General features: G+C 48.1%; 1 protein-coding gene across 2 annotated transcripts; it reads left to right on the top strand.

The window, feature by feature from the left end:
• Positions 1-16690: 16690 nt before the first annotated feature.
• Positions 16691-19257, top strand: LOC101757035. Of its 2 annotated transcripts, none has more exons than XM_004965449.4 (2): positions 16691-17122; positions 18985-19257. In XM_004965449.4, the coding sequence occupies exon 1, from the start codon at positions 16757-16759 to the stop codon at positions 17117-17119; it is 363 nt and encodes a 120-aa protein (XP_004965506.1). In that variant the 5' UTR covers positions 16691-16756; the 3' UTR covers positions 17120-17122; positions 18985-19257. The 2 variants fall into 2 exon arrangements, with proteins under 2 accessions (XP_004965506.1, XP_004965507.1); XM_004965450.4 differs by having other exon boundaries at positions 16695-17122; positions 18974-19257.
• The last annotated feature ends 1701 nt before the right edge of the window (positions 19258-20958 follow it).

The following is a 20958-nucleotide window of genomic DNA, read 5'->3' as shown; positions in this document are numbered from 1 at the left end:
AATTAAAGTGCGAGGAAATAGTATATTGTTGTATTGATTTGATGTTGTTTACAGATCTCTAAAGATGGCTATTTATAGTCTGTTACAACCGATTTCTTAACCGACTAGGATTCTATCTCTAATTTTAAACGAAAACGAATATTTACAAGTACAACTCGTATCGGAGTTGGTTGTTGCGCTCCTGCGGGCCAATCCCCCTTTTATCTTCTCTTCGCAATTCACTTTAAGCCCACATTGGCCCAATTGCTCCAGCCTCTTAATCGGCCGATTTCTACCAACTCCGTCTACCAAAAACACTGCAGCGCCAATCGGCCGATCTCCAACTGTAGCATCAATCGGTCGATTCCCAATCGTGACCTTTTCGACTTGCCGCATCGGCTAATCTTTTTCCCTTTTTTGACGCCGATTCCATACGTGTCAAAATCTGGCGTCAACACATGCCCCCCAATTTCGGAGTAAAACATAATCTTTACTTTGAAATTCCTTTCAACTTCCCTTCCGAAACAAACGCATTAAAAATATCTTTCCGTTTCGCGGTCTTCTGCCTGATGATTGCAATCTTTTCAAAACGGGCACCTGAGACAACCACTCCCTCGAAAATCGCGTCGACGGCGCAGTAAAAATCCCACCTTTACCCCTTCTCGGACCATCCTTAAATATCAGCACGTCCCGCACTTCTTTTTCACAAGCCCACGTCTTCCTTTTTTGGCGCACTGGTTTCCTTCTTCCTCCGGCGCTCCTTTAGCTTCCAATATCCTCCTCAGGCGATCCCTTTTCATCCACATTCCACACCATCTCCCCAATGGCGACACCATCAGGAACTTCACCAGCACCAGAGACCTCGGCGACGGCTCCAGCGGCGGCAGCTCTAGCGGCAGCGGTAGCAGCTCCATCGGCGGCAGCGGGAGCTTCATCAGCAACAGAGGTCCCACCGACGGCTTCAACGACTGTAGCTCCACCAGCAATTCCGCCAACCATGATGAGCTTCATCCCGGAGGTACTTACTGAAACTTTTCTTTTTACTTTTCACCACCAAGGCATCTATTTTAGATCCGTTATCATTTCTTCCCTTTTTACCTTTTTTAGGCGGTAAGGCACCAGATTACCATTCGCCTTACCGAAACCCCCAGTCTTATCTGTCTCAGCCCTGTGGGAAACCCAGATCCAACTGATCTAATCAACTTGGAAACCCATAGAATTCTATTTAAGCAGTCGACCATGGACTTAGATCATTGGTCAGGCACTTTCAGATCATGGCCGAATGAAACCCCTGGCTGTAAAGAGTGGCATCAAAGGATAGCCACCTCTAAAAGGGTTTAATGGGATGAACAAAAAATTGGCTAGTGTATCGACTTGTCCTTGTCCCAGATGGAAAGGAACGAGCCCTTAGTGATAGCAGCTTCCTATTTTTGGTCTGACACTCTCAACGCGTTTCTTTTCGGACACGGACCCATGACTCCCACTTTGGCTGATGTCGTAATGTTTACCGGCCTTGACATCTCTTCTCCTGACACCCCTTTCCGCTACTTGGTCAAGCCGACCTATCGGCTAGAAACAAAAGGAATCGGCGGGTGGAAAGGGTTCATTAAGAGCAACAAGAGAACCGGGCTAGTCACAGAGAGGGAGCACGCGGCTTTTTTGATGATGTGGCTGGAGAAACACCTCTTCTGTGGGAGAGCAGCTGGTCCATCTTCCAATACACAGGCTCTAGCTGAAGCGTTATTGATAGGAGCTTCTGTTCCTCTCGGAAAGCATCTGCTAGGATCGGCCTATCATATGCTGCACCAGATCAGCGTCAAGTTATCCAAGGGAGAGCCGATTGGAAATCCAGGTGGCCCTTGGTGGTTCATCAACTTATGGCTCAATCTGTACATGAGCAAGATCTCACAGCAGCGAGTGGAGCACATGACTTTTCCCAATATCGAATCGGTGGAAAATCCGACCGTACGGTGTCGGTGTACTTCCTTCGGCGAAGCAGCATCGGCTTTCTCCGATTGCCAGTACTCTGCCACAAAGGTAGCCGAATACTTTAGATGCTTCTACAACGGCTTCAGCGAGGAAACAACTAGCTGGTTCCCGTATCAGAGATCAGAACCACTCTTCGAGCTCCCCTCTTGCTTTGACTCAACGACCAACACATTTGATGACGACCTCACAGATGAGCTGATCAAGCCAGGGATCCTACCGGTGAATTTCTTCTCGGGGAAGGATGCCCCTACTTATGAATTTTATAATCCTTCTGCCGCAGCACGACAATTCGGCTTGGGTCAACTGCCGATTTATGCCTTCTTCGCTGGCCATGCAAAATTCCGAGACGAGCTCACCAAAGGTCTCGATTACAGTCGGCTGTACGACCGGGTCCTAGAATCCAGCACCATAGACTTGACCAATTGGATAGTGGCCCCTTTTGCTATCCAACAATTCAAGCTATGGTGGGCAAAATCGAAACAGCATCTCTTCTGCGCCTCCCCGGCAATATACTGCAACATCCTGGACCCCGACAACATTGATCCGAACACAGAGGTATCACTCCTTCCTCAACCGATTTTGATCCCCTTTTTTTCTTTTTATACCACTGACTCTTGTTTTTCCTATCAGTCTGAGAATCGAGTCCCCCCAAGACGCAGCCGAAGTGGTCGACCGATAGAGGATCGTTATTCGTACATGGAGTTCCCCCTTATCGGCTACCATGCTCCCTCCGTTGATGACATCACCGGCCGATTGAAGCAGGCGCCGAAGAAAATTATAAATAAGACAAGCCGTCGAGTGCACGCCCGCACAGAATCGGCCGATCCATCCACGGCTGCATTGGCGGAATCTTTGGTTGCGCCGACTCTCCCGGTCATCGAGGAAGTTGACCCCCCAAGCTGCTACAGAAGCCGGAGCAGCCGCCGCATCACTGTTGCTAGAAGCCATTCAGGTAAACTTGTTTTTAAGTCCTCCCGATTATTCTCCCAACGCTGACTCCTCCCCTATATCAAGCTGCGCAAATTGCCCCGGAGGCTCCACAGCAACCGGCAATGCCCCAAGCAGAAACCGAAGCACCAGTACTTCCTCCCACTGAGGTACAGGGTCTCTTAACTCAATCCTTTATCATTTCAGCAATGATCTGACCACTTTTGATGTCGTTTATCAATAATCTAATTATACCTTCTGGACAGCCATCGGCCAGAGAAGCTCCTGAAGAGGCCGGCCCGAGCAAGACGCTGATAATCGTTGAATCCTCCTCCTCCGATGAGCCAATCGTACCAGCTCCTGAACCAAGGGCAACGCTCCCGTAAGCGCAAATAGAGGAAATCCCCTTCAATGAAGTAAGAAGTTTATTACCCGAATCAGCTGATTCGCTATCGCCGCTGGCTAACTTATTTTCCTTACATTTATTCTTTTGCAGGAACAGGACACTCCCAATAATAGCCTCTTTTCATTTGCGGTTGCGCTCTCTGATGACGAGGAGGTCGCCTCTCGTCAAGTTACCTTGAGCTCAGTCCCTGATGACGTCCATGCCAAGCTTGAGAGCATACGGACCCTTCTCCAAGAAGAAATCGGCCGATTGGTGGAGGACGCTTCGCCGATTTGGCAGCTCTTCAGTGACGTCAACGACCGAGTCCCAGAAGAGGTGGAAGAAGCCCTAGCGCCTGCCGCATACATTGAATCAATGCGGATCTCAGTGTTCAGGGCTCTGCGCCATATGGCCGATCGCGCCAAGCTGGCCAAAACTCGTGAGGAGGAAGACTCGTACAAGCACCGGGCCCAAGAGGTACACCATCGAATCCATTTCCTTGAGAACTCCCGCTCTGGAATCGTCAGCACTATAGATCACCTCAAGCGCCAAAGGGCGGAACTCGCCAAGGAAATGGAGCAGGTGGTTAAGGAGATAGACATCAAAGAGCAGAAACTTCAAGATCTTCCCTCCGTCATCGCCGATCTAAAGCAGGAGTGGCAGCACTTGGCCCACGAGGCCCTCAGACTTCATCGCCATATGCCAGAAGTTCCGGGATCGGCGGACAACGACCAGCGAGTTTTAGACTCGACCGATCAAATTAGGCGACGAGCGATTGCGGCCATTAATGCCCTTCTGGGATGAACTGTAAAAGTACTGGCCGTTTTGTAAGAACATTAATATCCCTCGACCGTTTGATGCCCAAACTCAATCTTGACCCATCCTTCACGGCGGCCTTTCATTTATTACCTTTTTTACTCTGACGGGACGCGTCTTACCAAACCTTCGCCCTTTCTCTTCCTATAAGTTCCAGCCCTGGTACTGCTTTCAAGGGTACTCGCCCCGCTCAATCTTTTCTCCCTCCGGTTGCTTTGTTCCATCGGGATACTTGCAGAGATGTCTTCTTCATCCTCTTCCTTTTCTTCTCCTTCTGCCAACCAGGTACGAGATTTGTCTTTGTTTTTCCTCCTCCAATCTGATCTTTTAACTAATCTAACTTTAGGCGGTTATGTGTTAATCTTTTCCAGCCGAGACGCCTCAGCCCCGAACTCGAACGGGCGATCAAACTCATGCACTCTAACGAGCCGTTGTTGCGGGAAGACAAGGACTTGATTAGGGCACATCGTGAAGAACTTAGGGATCACATCCCTACCGACATTCAACGGATCTGGGATCACATCGACGGCAACTGTTACAGGTCGCCACCAGTCAACAGGAGCCACCCACTCCCTCACCCGGTCGCCCTTGAAGATGCCGCGGCAGGAACATCTCGCCTGGTACTGAATCGGAGCCACCCTCTTCCTCGCCAGGTTGAAGCGGAGGCCGCGATGAAAGATGTGGAAGAAAGAAGCACCCGCCTCCTGATAGAAATAGGTCGGATTGAGAGGGAACTCAAAAAGAAGCGTGGTTGAGTATTTTTGTTCTAAGGGCGACTTGTACCGTGTCGGCCATGTACCTTATCGTCCGTACCGAATGATAAATCGACCAACATGAATGATTACTTTTCTCCTCTAGGTGATTTCTATATGATTATCCAGGAAGTATCCTTTCTATCCTGTCATGCTCTGCAACAATTTTATGCATCGACTCATATACTGGAATAATATCTTTTCAAGTACCTCCCGTTCAAGGCCCTAGTAAATTCTTCTCCTTTAATTGTCTCCAGAATGTATGTGTTTCCCAGAGCGCATCGGCCAATTCTATACGACCCCTCCCAAGTGGGAGACCATTTACCGAACTTAGGATCTTTAGACCCAATCGGCAGCACAAACTTCCATACCAGATCCCCTTGGGAGAACTGCTTGACTTTGACCTTCTTGTCATACCACCTAGCTACCTTCTTCTTATTCTCCTTAATGCTGATCAACGCCCTCAAACGTTGACCTGCCAAATTGTCAAGTTCCCTTTTCATGAGCGAGGAGTAGTCATCGGCTGCCAACTGATCCTAAAGCGATGTACGTCTTGACCCCGTTCTCAATTCCCACGGCAATACTGCCTCATGACCATAAACCAGTTTATAAGGAGATATCGTGGTAGACCCATGGCAGGCCATCCTGTACGCCCATAAAGCTTCGATTAAACATAAGTGCCACTTTTTGGGCTGTTCCTCGATCTTCTTTTTGATCAACTTAATTATCCCCTTATTGGAGGATTTGTCCTGGCCATTAGCTTGAGCATAATACGGAGAGGAGTTCAGCAGCTTGATCCCCATATCGGCAGTGAATTCCTCGAACTCTCCCGAAGTGAACATCATTCCCTGATCGGTTGTGATAGTCTGAGGGATGCCGAAGCGGTAGACAATGTGGTCTCTTACAAAATCAACCACAACGGCCGATGTTACGGCCTTTAATGGAATTGCCTCCACCCATTTGGTGAAATAGTTCGTGGCTACTAAAATGAATTTATGCCCCTTACTTGATGGAGGATAAATTTGTCCCATGAGGTCTATTCCCCAACCTCTGAACGGCCATGCTTGATTATTGGATTCATGGCCGATGCGGGTGCACGCTGCACGTTTTCATATTTCTAACAGTCTTGACATCCTTTATAATATTTGAAACAATCCTCAAGGATCATCGGCCAATAATATCCATTATTCCTAATCATCCACTTCATTTTATGAGCCGATTGGTGATCTCCACACACGCCTTCGTGGATTTCTCCCATCAGAATTTTTGCCTCCTCTGTCCCCAGGCATTTGAGTAGAACCCCATCAATCGTTCGGTAGAACAAATCATCTTCTAGTAATACATACTTCGTAGCTTGAAAACGCACTGGCCGATCCACTTTCTTGGATGGAACTTTCAAGTAATCGGCAATCTCTTTTCACCAATCGTCGGTTGCAAGTTCCAGAGTCATGGCATCTTGAATCGGCTGATACCCAGATGCGTGTTGGGCAAGCTTATTGGCTTCTTCATTATAGTTTCTGGGAATATGCTCAATAACCGCGGACTTGAATTCCTTCAAAAGCTGGAGGCAATCTTCGTAATAAATTCTCAAGACATCATCTTTGCATTCGGACCTTCCTGTCAACTGGTCGACGATGAGCATGGAATCCCCAAAAATCTCTACAGTGTCGGCCTTGATCTCTCTTAATAATTGTATCCCTTTTAGGACAGCCCGGTACTCCGCCTGGTTATTAGTAGCTGATGCTTCTATCGGCAGAGACAAATCATAACTTGCCCCCCGAGGCGATATAAGAACGATGCCGATTCCTGATCTGGCCCCACATGACGAACCATCAAAATATAGAGTCCACAGAACTGGTTCCACGACAGCGACTTCTAGTCCGCAGTGCTGGGTGATGAAATCGGCCATGACTTGACCTTTGACGGCTTTTGCCGACTCATATCTTAGATCAAACTCTAACAAAGCCAATATCCACTTTCCAATCCGCCCTTTCAAAATTGGCAACGACAGCATGTATTTTACTACGTCATCTTTGCATACGACTACGCATTCTGCCGATAACAGGTAATGTCTAAGCTTGGTGCATGAGAAGTAAAGACACAGGCACAGTCGCTCTACCGGGGAATATCTTGTTTCGGCGTCCAGGAGTCTTCTGCTAACATAATATATCACCCATTCCTTCCCTTCGAACTCCTGTACCAGCGCCAATCCGATAGCTCATTCATCAACCGATAAGTATAGCTTGAACGGCTTATCAGCCTGTGGTGGGACCAATACGGGTGGCGAGACCAGGTATTGCTTGATTTCTTCCAATGCCTTGCGTTGTTCTTCTCCCCACACGAACTCTTGGTCCGGTTTCAACTTCAATAATGGCGTGAAAGCTTGAATGCGCTCGGACAGGTTGGATATGAATCTTCTGATGAAATTGACTTTGCCGATTAAGGACTGCAACTCGGTTTTGTTCTATGGGGCCATGACTTTATTGATAGCCGCTATTATTTTCCGGTTGACCTCTATTCCACGCTCATGAACCATAAATCCCAAAAACTGTCCAGCGGATATGCCGAAAGCACACTTGTTTTGGTTCATTTTCAACCCATGCCTCCTCGTCCATTCCAACACTTCCCGCAAATCGGCCAGATGCTCCTGGTGTCCTTTTGACTTGACCACGACGTCGTCGATGTAAATCTCCACCAGTACGCCGATAAGCTTGTGAAATATATAATTCATGGCCCGTTGATATGTAGCACCAGCGTTCTTCAACCCAAAGGTCATTACTACCCACTCGAACAAACCGAGGTGGCCTGGGCATCTAAAAGCCGTCTTCGAAATGTCTTCTTCGGTCATTAATATCTGATTGTATCCGGCATTTCCATCCATAAAACTAATGACTTTATGACCTTCGGCGGCATCTATTAACACATCGGCTGTCGGGATCGGATACCCGTCCATCGGCGTAGCCTGATTAAGGTTCCTGAAGTCAATGCACACGCGTAGCTTTTCATTTTTCTTGTATACGGGCACAATATTGGAGATCCACTCAACATAATGGCACTGCCGAATAAATTTTGCTTCAATCAGTCTTGTAATCTCGGCGTTTATATCAGGTAGAATTTTAGGATTGCACCATCGTGCGGGTTGCTGATATGGCCGATATCCTAGCTTTATGGGCAACCGGTGTTCAACAATGGATCAGTCCAGACCAGGCATCTCATGATATTACCAAGCAAAACAATCTTTAAATTCTTTCAATAAATTTGTCAATTTACATTTATATTCTGGATCCAAGTTAGCACTAATGTACGTCGGCCTTGGCTTGGCACCATCACCTAAATCTATCATTTCTAATGAATCGGCCGACGTAAACCCGTGCCCCAGCTTCCCGTCTTCTCGAACGAATTGATCCATTTAATCTGAATCTTCAGAGCCGACTGCTTGGATCGGCTGTAGGCCAAAATTGGACACTTTCAGGAAATCGGTGTCCCAGGTCCTCCCGGATATGCACTTGACATGTTCACAACTCCATTGTTGCGCATCAGCCGCAGCAACGCTATAGGCGGAATCGGCGGTGACTATTTCGATGTTGTCGCCGACCCATTGTACGAGGCATTGATGCATTGTAGATGGGACGCAACAATTTGCGTGTATCCAGTCACGACCGAGTAACATATTGTAGGACCCTTTGCCATTAATAATAAAGAAAGTGGTGGGAAGGGTCTTATTGCCGATGGTGAGGTTGACGCAAAGCGCGCCGCGGGCGGGAGACACGTTGCCTTCAAAGTCCTTGAGCATCATGTCCGTCTTGGTCAGATCCTCGTTGCTTTTTTCCAACTTCCGAAACATGCCGTACGGCATGATGTTGACTGCAGCGCCCCCATCCACTAGTAGTCTGGTGACAGGTCGGCCGTTGACATGTCCTTTGAGGAACAGTGCCTTGAGGTGTTGCCGTTTTTCATCTTCGGGTTTCTCAAAAGTGGCTGTCATTGGCTCCAAAGCCAATTGCGCCATCTGTTCCTCTATCTCTGACGTGTCATATCGGTCAGCGGGAGCCATGAATTCCATCGACAAGATGAAAACCATGCTGACATCAGCTGCCGATTCCTGGTTGTCGTCGCCTTCCTTGTCATTTCTTTTGGGGTGCCAAACCCGAGACCTGTCGTTCTTCTTATCTATCATCTGTCGTTGCTCTTCCTCCTGTTGTTCCCATTGGCGCAGACGTTGGATCCTTCATTTTTGGGATTTGGTCAATCCATCAGGGCACCACCTGGGGTTCACTGGTTTGGCCGACGGTCTGGCGCGCTCCCATTCTGGCTCCCACCCCAAGGGATTTTCATCTGATGCCCGAGCATCGACCATCTCTTCTAGCCGATTGTGTGCGCTGACTCTATCCCCTGGTCGGTCATGCTGATCGGTCCTGCCCCCCAGCCTATCGTATCGCTCGCATCTGTCTCCTGACCGATCATATCGGTCATTCCTGCCCTCCAGCCGATCACACACTGAAAGGCGCCGATCCTCTTGCTCGTGCCAGTTTCTGCTAATTGGCTCTGGCCTTCTGTCTCTGGAGCGAGACCTTCTGAACGGGCGGCTGTTGCGATATGGACCATTGCATTCTGGGTAATTATCGGCCGATGGCAACCTGAGGTTATTTTCCCAACAATGGATGAAGAATGGGCATCGCTAATGATTTTCGTGGCGTCGCATCATCTCTTCGCGAAATCTTGAACCCTCCTATTGCTATTGGTACTTGTTGAGCAAGAATTGGGAAGTGATGGATCTTCGTGGTCCTTCCTATCCTTTGCCTTCATCATCCATCGGTCTCTTCCCTTTGACATCCTCGGGTGCAGCCTGATTCCTGGGGTCCATGGCGCCGCTCTTTTTAGCTGATTCTGATGGCAGCACTTTGGTTTGAAGCGTGTTTCTTCCTATATCAACCATGTTGGTGGGGAAAGGATGCTGATTAATCTTCATCGGCTTTATTGGTTTTGTCGGGATCTCGAATTTGAGCCTGCCTTGCTCAATGGCCGATTGTATCTGCTAATGGAAGATCTTGCACTCATTTGTGTCGTGGGACGTGGCATTATGCCATTTGCAATACTTCATCTTCTTCAGCTGCACGGCCGATGGAATCGTATGGTAGGGTGAGAGCTTGATCTGTCCTTCTTGGAGGAGTAGGTCGAAAATTTTGTCGGCCTTTGACGTGTTGAAACCGAATGCCTCTGGTTCCTTTTTCCCGAAAGGACACGGTATCGGCTTTTTCCCGTTAACCCACTCTGCTAGGCCGATTTCTGCCTCCTCCTCGGATTCAGATCCTTCTAGGTATGCCACCTTCTTTTGAAAATTCCTCTGTTGATCAAAGGGGCGTACTTCTTGTCCAGACAATCGGTGCACAATTTGACTAAGGCTTTCAAACTCCTGGGAAGCATACTTCTCTTTGATGTGCGGTAGGAGGCCTTGGAAGGCTATATCGGCCAGTTGTGCATCCGTTAGGACTAGGGTGTAGCACTTGTTTCTGACCTCTCTGAACCTCTGCACATATGTGGACACTGGCTCGTTGCTTCTTTGCCTGAGGCTGGTCAGATCTGAGAGCTTCATCTCATGCACCCCCACGTAGAAGTACTTGTGGAACTGCTTCTCCAAGTCGGCCCAAGTAACTATGGAGTTGGGTGGTAGCGTAGTGAAGCACTAGAAGGTTGATCCGGACAAAGATGATGAGATGCACCCGCAGGGCATCCTGTGTAGCCGCCTCCCCACATTGGATGATGAATCTGTTCACGTGCTCCACAGTTGAAGTGTCATCAAGCCCCGAAAACTTGGTGAAGTCGGGAACTTTGTACCGATGGGGAAACGGCAATAGGTCGTAGGCTGGCGAGTACGGCGTTCTGTATGTGTAAGTTTGTACCTTCAGCTTTAGACCGAATTGATCTTGAATCACCTCTGCTATCCTTGCCGTCCAGTCTACTTGCTGTTGATGAACTACTGGCTGGGGAGCCAGCATGTGTTGGTAGATCGGTGAAAGGATGACTGGGTGATGAACGAAAGCGTGTGGCGGGTTTTGCGGTGATGTGGCCGGCTGCGTGGTCGGCGTCTGGTATCTTAGCGAACCGGCCGCTTCGTCATATAGTATAATCGGCGTAGCACCCGGAGTGCCTCAGCAGTATCTGCCCCCCTGCCAACTTCACATGTGGCCGGTTGATGTTGCGGGATTGTCTGGGTGGGAGAGCCTCCATAACCGGCTGATTGATCTTGGACGGCCGTCGCTGATGGTGCCCCCCAAGGCACTGAATTTAATGGTGATGATTGCACGGAGGAAATCTGAACGGATTGAGGTGGTGCTTGTGACTGGAGGTACGGTGCACCGTTGTATCCTGGATGCACTGGTGGCGAAGGAGCGCCAGGTCCTCCATGTTGAGCTTGGATCGGCTGAGGAGCCGAGTGGGATGTGCTTGGAAAACTCCTGACCGGGGCTGTGATAGGTAAGGCGTACGTCGGCCCCTGGTATCCTTGAGACACGCCATTGGCCAGGGAGCTGATGATGGCATTGTATACCGTGTTAGTTATCACCGGGCATTGATTGATGAAAGCCTGATAGACAGACTGTTGAACCATCTTGGACATCTTGCCCGAGTCCTCGGCGATTGTAATATGGCGGGGAGTTGGAAAAGGAGCTTTCTTGACAGTCTCCCCGCTCCTGGTACGACTGAAAGATTGCAGGCATGTCTTCCGATATTGTGCTATTTGCCTTTCCAGCTCTTCCTTCTAGTCGTCCTTGAGGTCTGCTTCCATCACCTCGATGACGTTATCTTCAAAGATTTCGGCAGCCTTTGACATGGTAGAGGTTGGAGTGGTCCCACCAGACGTGCCAAAAGTGTGTTGGCGCTAAAAGTTAGTCGATTGACTCTTTAGCGTCGGACACACGACCTGGGAGAATCTGCTTAGCTCCTGTTCGGGTAATCGCCCTGGTGCAGTTCACGCAGCGTGCCAGCCAATCTGACCTATTGATTGGCAAGGAGAAAACGTGTCAAATTCCAGGGGCTGCGATCGGCTAGGGTTCCGATCTCGAGGAAGCTTATCAACGAATCGACCGATTTGCTATAACAAGGTAACGTTTGTGAAGAAAACTACTGGAGTAAACTAGACAACGCTACAGGAGCAACACTTGAAATAGATCTAATCGGCTATACAAAAGCGATAGATAAGCAATAAAGATAAATAAGTCGAAAGCTCTAATTTCAAGCTACTGGTGATAAAACTAGAACGACAGGTAAAACCTAGAATTCTAGTAAATATCGATAACTGGTGAATAAATCCAAACGAAACAACAATGATGCGCCCGAAGTTAAAGCTTAGATATTACTCGATTAACGAAACTTACAGAATCGGCCGGAGATCACATCGATGCAGCCCTGCCAACCCGCACGAACTCGTAAAAGAAAAAAAGTACTGGCGAAGTCGCCAACTTGAAAGTAAAGTGCGAGGAAATAGTAGATTGTTGTATTGATTTGATGTTGTTTACAGATCTCTAAAGATGGCTATTTATAGCCTGTTAAAACCGATTTCTTAACCGACTAGGATTCTATCTCTAATTTTAAACGAAAATGAATATTTACAAGTACAACTCGTATCGGAGTTGGTTGTTGCGCTCCTGCGGGCCAATCCCCCTTTTATCTTCTCTTCTCAATTCACTTTAAGCCCACATTGGCCCAATTGCTCCATCCTCTTAATCGGCCGATTTCTACCAAATCCGTCTGCCAAACACTGCAACACCAATCGACCGATCTCCAACTGTAGCACCAATCGGTCGATTCCCAATCGTGACCTTTTTGACTTGCCACATCGGCTAATCTTTTTCCCTTTTTTGACACCGATTCCATACGTGTCAAAATCTGGCGTCAATAGTAACCGAATCAATAATAGGGGTTGATCCTATACAAAGGATCCAAATTTTAATGCTACTGGACTCCCCATCCACAATAGCTCACGGCACAACTGCCGGACACCTTCCAAAATTCAACTCACACCATTGAAAACCATCCATCACCCAAACATTAGTTATGTGTCCAAGCTGTAACTCATCCAATACCATGGACACGGCTACCCGGATAGGTTTTAACTCTACAGAGGTTGTACACTTTACCCACAAGTAGGGTACCACAGCACGATCACCTTAGTGTCGGTGCAGATCTTAACAAAGCCATTACCCACCTTCGCTAAGACTGACTAGCCAACACATAAGCAACCAAGGGGTTAACGACCTTCCAACGAGGTCTTAACTGGGATCTAAGTTCACAAAGTTTTTAGTCCTTCTCCATGGTCTCCCGTTGCTCACCAGCTCTCCTGATGGCTAACAGACTAGCTAGTGGGATTTATGCTAAGCCGCCGCCCACACAACGGTCGAGTGGTTGCACGATAGTGGGTTAGGCAAGATGGAACATCAACTTGATCTTTAACTGTGACAAGATGGATATCTCCCAGCCTTGCTCAACCACAAAGGTATAAGCCTAATCTTATTGGCATTTCACACAAGAAACACCCATACATCTCATCTAAGCATTTCTTTCCTTTATTTTTGAAAACCCATTTTTCCGATTTGAAAACACTCATACATTTATTATTTAAATAAACCATTGCAATCATGATTGAATTGAGTAACAAGGTCTAAGCATTCTAGGAGTAATTATCATCCAAATAGAGCAAATCATATTTAGAGATAATTATAGGACAATCAAGGAATGTTCATAGCAATTAAGGGGTGGCTATCCAACCGTGTTTCAGCAGTAAAACAATATACAATTTTATAAAATAGGCCAATAGGTTGTATTTAAAAAACTGGGATAAATATGCATCAAAGGATGAGATTGGACTTGCCGTCCTCATAGTTGGCCAGGAGTTCTTGCTCACGGTGCTGGTCCTCGGGCTCAGGCTCGCGGTCAAACTCCTCCTTGTGCTCCTCCTCGGGTACTCCATGATCTACGGCACACACAATTGGGCACACAATAAATAAAAGAAAATTAAAGTTTTACCCGTTGAGCTTCGAACAGAGAATGCGAACGGAAAATAGAAGGAATGAGTATTTTCATGAAATTTGGAGATGACTCGGCGGAAGTATATTGGAGGATGCCATGGTCGAATTTAGGATTAATTGGAGGAAGTTTGGCGCATGAAATGACGAGATAACCGTGTATGTAGGGGCTTAAAACAAGTTTTAGGACTAAACTGCGAGAACCAAGGACTTGTTTGTAAATATTTTCGGAAGGTGGAAGGGCTGTACTGTGAAAAGAGTATGAGAGAGGTGGGAGGGCTATTTCGTGAATAGGGGATAGCAGGGGGTTAGATCAAAATTGGGGGTGTTTTTCTCTTCTTCTTCCTTGGTTCAGGAACAGAGAGTGGGGGACGAGATGGCTAGCGGCGGCCGGCCGGCCGGGCCTCGTCGGCGGCGAGCCGAGTGGCGGGGGAGGTAAAGGAGGATGAGGGGAACCCATTTTGCCCCTTACCTTGGGGATTCGATGATGGGAAGGGAGCGGCTAACGGTGGATAGGAGGCGGCGGCGGTCTGCTTGGCGGCGCGCAGGAGCAGGGCGATGGCGCCTTGGCACGGGAGGGAGCGAGGAGAGGGTGGCGAGAGAGGCCGAGGTGTTGGCCCTTTTATAGCCGGCGGCAGAGGTGGGGTGCAGCCGACGGTGTGGGGGCCGGGGCTGGCGCAACGGGCGGCGCGGGTAGGGGCCGGCGACGTGTGGGGGGGAAGGTCGGCGGGGCTTAGCGGTCGCGAGCTGGGTGGTGGGGGACGGGCGAGCGACGTCATGGCGAGCCGGTGCGCCAGCACCGGCACCGGGCGTGCTACGCGGGCAGGCGGCGCTGTGCGGCAGGAGGGCCCTAGGGGCGCGCCAGAGAGAGGGGGTGGAGGCATCAGGCGCGCGCGCGGTAGGAGCCGATGGAGGAGGGGGCCTCGGAGCGCACGCCAGGGAGAGGGCCCGGCCAGAGGAAGTGGCGCTAGGGCTTGGGCAGTACGGCAGGGAGGGAGCAGGCACATGCGGCCAGGAAGGAGAAAGAAGAAAGGAGGAAGGAAGAAGAAGAAAGGAAGAAGAAAGAAAGAAAGAAAGAGAAGGAAGAAAAAGAAAAGAGAAAATGGAATAGGAAAAAAGAGAAAAAGAAAGGGAGAATCGACGGTGATTGTGGGAAACGGTCGGAGCACGTGCGGCGGTTTGTCCACCGGCCCGCGGCGAATTTTGCAGAGAGGATAAAATGGATAAAAAGGATGGTTGACGGCTTTGGGTGCCGGGACGACCAATTCTCTGGGAAGATGGGATTTTCGGGAGCTCAACGGTATAAAGATTTTGAAAACTAATTTTAGCGGGTGATTTAAGTTGGTGATTTTTACGGATGTTACAGATGACTTAATTTGATAGCCCACTATTTGTGTAAAATAGTACGGTTGGACTTATATGTGGGCTTGCATCAAGAGCTAGACCCTAAAACTAAAACCTCGCATTCACACCTTAAGGGGTTAGAGAAATTGACTAAAATTTGTTACAGATGACTCAGTTTGATAGCTCGCTACTTTCTGCAAAGTGGTGCAGCTAGACTTATATGTGGACCCCGCGTCAAACCTAAAGAGAAATGAACCACTTCCAACCCACCCCAACCCGCATTTGCCATATACTCAACCCGCCCTGACCCATTAGATAGGGGGTGTTTGATAGCACTCTACCTCACAAAAACTAGTTCCACTCCACTAACTCCAAAAAAATATGGAGCTGTTGTACGTGTTTGGCAGATTGTAGTGCTCCAGCTCCAGAAACGTAAGGACTTGTTGTGAATAGTCTATTTTGTCCTTTGTGAATAGGTCCACATGTCATACTCTTCTATTTTCTCCTCTCCTCTCCACTTCCTCTTCCTCTTCGACGCTTGGCCCACGCGCGGCGTGTCGGGTTGACCAGCTTCTTCCGCCACCATGCCATGACAGCGCGCACGGGTGTCGGGATCCTCGCGGCGGCCAGCCTCGATGCCTACCGACGACGCTCCCCCCTCCGTTCTCCTCCTGTGCCCGCCTCGCTGGCTCCGGCCTCTGCCGACAATGACATCGCACGCTCCTCTCCTCATCGACGGCCACCGGAGGAACGGCCAGCGTGGCGGCGGTGCGGCCTGAGCTGGTGGCGGCAGGTGCATCATTGGGTTTGGCGACGGCCGGAGGTAGGGGAAGGGCCGCGCGACCGACGCGAGCACGGGCGGCGTGGCCGACGGGCGGGGGTGGTGATTCCGCGGCCGGCTGGGGCAGCACGGCCAGCGCGGTGTTGGCGAGCGGGGGTGGACCAGCGGGGGCCGGCGGGTGGGGGCGGGCTGGGGCGGCGTGGTCCAGTGGTCAGGGGTGGAAAACGGCGACGGGGAGTGGACAAAAAAATTAGAAACGAACCGATACGCTATGTAACGAGTAGCAAAGGTGGGTAAATAACCCCCAACTCCATGAGAAAATCTGAAAGTGATATTTTTGGAGCACCCACTGAGGTACTTTAGGAAAAACGTGGATCTGACCGCTAGCTTCACGTTTTTTCTGGAGCTAGAGTTTACGGAGCTGGACGTGTTTGGCAGGCAATTTTGTGGAGTTGGTGAATGGAGCTATTTTTTCTGAAAGGGAGTACTGCCAAACACCCCTAAGAACCATTTTGACCCGTTCAAACACGCACCACGTCACAACCCGCCCCCTAAAACCCATTTCAAACCCGCTCTATTAGCAGGCCTACATAGGTTTCCCGCAAATTTTGGGCAAACTGGCCTTTTTCGGTCCGGCCCGGCCCGAAAAAATGCTCAGCAGGTCAGGTCAGGCTAGTAGTTTCTGCCTCGGCCCAGAAACAGGCCAGGCTGGCCCATGTACACTAGCTAAGCGGGAGAGCGGCGGTCCGTCAGTCAGGCCGGAATGGCGAACCACCAGGAGAAGCCCACCACGTCGCCGCCGCCGCCGTCGCCGCTGCAATCTCAGGCGGCGGAGGGCGGAGGCGCCCGACCCCGCTTGCCTGGCGTCGGCGGGGCGCACGCTGGGGGCGCTGGATACCCTAACCCCCCGGAAGCCGCGGTCCCCGACGCGGCGACTCTGCGGGACCAATGGCGGTTCGCCGTGCGGCAGTACAGCCGCTGGTACTCCCACGCCTGGGGCACCGCCATCCTCGCCGGTGCCGCCTTCTTCGCCCTCGGGTGGCTCGTCAAGGGCTCCAACCCGCTCCCTTCCCGTGCCGAGCCACACGACACCAACGCAAATTCCGTCGCCAAGGAGGAGGGGTGACTGGTGAGATCACCTGATTCCGTGTTGTTATGCTTCTTGACCTATTCGTTGGTTTTTTATCATCTATTAGGAAGAACAGATGTCTCGTGTGGAAATTAGTCTCTGTAAGATTGGTTTAGTGAAGAACAAAATTGCTGAGCTTTTAGGGTTTCAGTGTGTGCTGTTAGATTATTTCTATCCGGACTAGATGTTCAAGATTCGGGTCTTGTTTGTATCATTAAATGGGCCAAATGAGGATTTCAAGGTTTCAGACACTCGATAATTTCCCAAGTAGTTGACCAGGTAGAGTGCTGTCTTGCCTTGAAGGTTTTTATGTAAATTTTGGAGAGTTGTGCTTCTAGAATTGCATTAGGTCTTGTTCGGTTTGAAGGTGATTGGAGAAGATTGGAGGGGATTGGGAGGGATTAAATCCCCTACAAGTCAAAATCCCCCTAGATCCCCTCCAATCCCCCTCAATCCCCCTGGGAAGAGGATTAACCGAACAAGGCCTTAACAGGGCGGTTCTGGTGCTATTATATGTCACGTGGGCGATTAGAATCAGTTGATGTTGTCGTAGGTTCCTTGCTTCCTGGTTTTGGCCCAAGCCAGCGAGACACACAAGCAAGCACATGAACAGATGAACAAAATTGTTTAAAAGAAAAATTGACATGGGAACAGACATACTGTGGGACAAGTCATGAGTACTCTAGTGTCATCAAGAAGGTTGAGTGAGACAAGTCATGAATAATATGGCAATGGCGGAACACTCAGAAAACACATTTGCATAATGAAATACGGTTGCTTATGAATTACTTGTTTTAATTGAAGTAATTATGAGGTAACATTTCCAATGAAGCATAATGTGGGAGAATGGCTTGATTAATGTCTGTTTTCTTTTGAAGACCATTTTATTAGGTCGATATTACTTACAATTTCATTTTAGGTTTATGGAGGTTTCAACTTTCTCCTTGGATAATCTTCATCGAGTTGAAATAGATGCTGAGTTTATTTAGTTTGAAGAGTATACTGTTTTCTTTTACAATTACCATTTAAGTTTTTCAAAAGATATAGTTTCTTTGAGAATCTAATTGTAAGGATAGTTTTGTGATTAATTTCTTTTCAAGAATATTGATTTTCGAATGTCTTTTAGAAAGTGTGAAGTTTTGTAGCTCTGTATTTCAGCTCACTTGAAAGCAAGATAGTAATTGAACCACTCATGTTTCATCATATTGCATTTTATATATCCATTGTAGAAAGTTATTGATTTTAGGATGATTTCTAAAATTGCCTGCTAACTGTTGCTCGTGTTTTTTGACAAATGAAATGCTAATTTTGTGCTGCCTAAGTTTTCTGCTGATTGCGATGGTTGTTGTATAAATTATTTAGCATTATTGTGATATTAGCATTCATATCCCTGCTGGGATTTAACTTTAGTTGTGAATGTTTGAAGTTTTGCTGTAGTACTACCATTCCAGGTGCCTGTTAAAGGCCAGTGTTAAATCTATAATATTGTTAAGCAGTAACCAGGCAGTAGTCATGAATAATGCTGACCTAGCAAACTTTATCACTGGTTGTTGGAGAACCTGCAGCCATTTCATAAATTTCTACACAATTGTGGAGCCTTTTCTACCTCTTTCCTGTGTATTTGGTAATATTGTTGTTTATTGATCATTGAATTGTAATGACTCATTTTCAACACCATCAAACAAGTAACTAAGTATGGAGTCTTGGGTGACGTTCAGAGGTATTTCTGATAGTTTTAGAAATTTGCAATGCTAAAGCACAAAACACAAACTAGATGAGTTATGTTCCTGGTTCTGCCACTTCAGCTTCTCTGGCAAAATTTCAATTTTCAGTTGATTATCTTTGATAAAGGTGCCTTGCAGATAATCCATTCCTTCAACTTGTGTGGAGTTCAAATAGATTGTTAATGGTGAAGAGAGACACTTCAAGCCAAAAGGGATATCGTGGGATGGAGTTGCGCTCTATGCACTTGTTTGAGGGCAGTGATCTGCTTTCTGCTCCTCTGCTGTTGTATGTTTTCAAAATAAGCGGTGTAACCATGCTTTAAGTGAGGCTTTCAAAGATCTTGTAAATACACGAACTAGATGTCGCTGAATTGAAATCTTAAAAGAGTTGAATTACCGTTTCCTTGTTCATTTGCTTGGATGGAATTCATTTGCGAATCTTTGTTTATGACAAAGATAATGTTTTTGTTCAGCCATCGGCATTGTTTGAAGAGGATTAATTTTTGTTGATAGGATAGATTGGCGAAGGTTGGATGTTTCGTTCTTCGACGTTTCATCAGATTATTTTATTTCCCCTTTTTTCTGCACCTTGTGGGTGCATGAAAATTCCGTTAGGTGTATGACAACGGAAAAGTGTGTTGAGTTCACCATTGCATGCCTTTTTGGTAGCAACTCAAGTTTTGAGACTCCTTACATTCTGATGCATAAATTTCTGGCGATAACGTACAATGGGTACATCTTTTTCCGCCACCCTGGTATAAAAGGATCACAAATGGAGCTTTAGGCATTAGGCATGCTGTCACAGGTTACCCTGCTCTGTGAGATACAAGTCCCTCTTTTACAACACCTGTACTAGTATCTATCACACGCAGGTACCAGGTTTTTGCTGTATGAATTGATGATGGTGGCACCTGACACCACAAAGGATCTGCATAATGGCGTCGTTCCAGGCCTGCATCTATGGAATTTTTTTTATTTTTAACTTTTTTTCAGCCGGAGTTTATTTGCGGCGGGTGACCCTTTTACCCGCACCAGACCGCCCGGCGTGGCAGGCAGCAGCCTGCCACGCCACATGCACTGGCGCGGTAGGTCCTGCCACGCTGGCGCGGCAACTCGACGCGTCAGGTGGGCGCTGACGTGGACGGGCGCTCGACGCGCCAGCTCGCCTCCAGTCCCTCCCTCCTTTCTTCTTCCTCCAGTCAGACGCGCGCCCGAAGCTCCTTGCGCCGCCACCCGCCGCCCCACCCCTAAATCCACCCAAAATCCGGTGATTTCGGTGGGGAAAAGTTGAGGATTGGTGACCGCTTTGTGTGGACGGTATCCTCCTACTTCTTCTCGTGTTTTACCGCTGCATTTGGTAGATCGGAGGATGTTTAGATGACTTAGGGTTAGGTTGATGATTTCAATGTTGAATGAAATGCAATGGTGTTTTGTGTTAGATAATGCATAGTTCAGACGCAATTGAGTCTCTACCCGCGATATTGACGTGTAGAACTTGTCGATTTAGGTATATATTAATTGAATTGTGTAGTTTACATGACATGTATATTTTATAGTTTGTTCAATTAATTTGTCTCATATTTTTGTTCGTTAATATAGTTGGTATAGTTGATATGGTTAAGTGTTTGTATTTTGTAGATGGAGTGTTTACATTTTTTGGAAATGATGTATATAGTTCGTATGGATTACGTGTGTAAAGTTTATTTGTGTATTAATTATGTGGCACTTGATGTCTAGGTGAGATGACGTCGTTTGGTTGTGAATACAAGCGGCCTAGGTGGTATGTGCATTATGTGGGCGAGTCCAATGCTGCTGGTCCCGTACCTCCTGCCCTTCCGGTACCTCTTTGTAGATGTGACGTGCAAGCAGAGGTGAAACAAATCAAGGCATCCAAAGATAGCCGGAAGAGCCTTCTATGTATGCAAGTGGACTTTTAATCCAATGCCTGCCGCACCTTGTGATTTCTTTCAGTGGATCGATGGACCCGACAAATATGATCCTAGGATCCGCCTATTCCCATATCATAGCACAGAGCTTAAACCATACCATCAGTTTAGACGTTGAGTTCCTCCTCCACCAAACCCACCTAGGATGACCGAGGAGGAGAAGCAG

This window comes from Setaria italica, chromosome IV, assembly GCF_000263155.2.
Source record: "Setaria italica strain Yugu1 chromosome IV, Setaria_italica_v2.0, whole genome shotgun sequence".
Lineage (NCBI taxonomy): Eukaryota > Viridiplantae > Streptophyta > Magnoliopsida > Poales > Poaceae > Setaria > Setaria italica.
The sequence above is the reverse complement of the archived record's forward strand: the minus strand, read 5'-3'. Positions and strand labels throughout refer to the sequence as shown.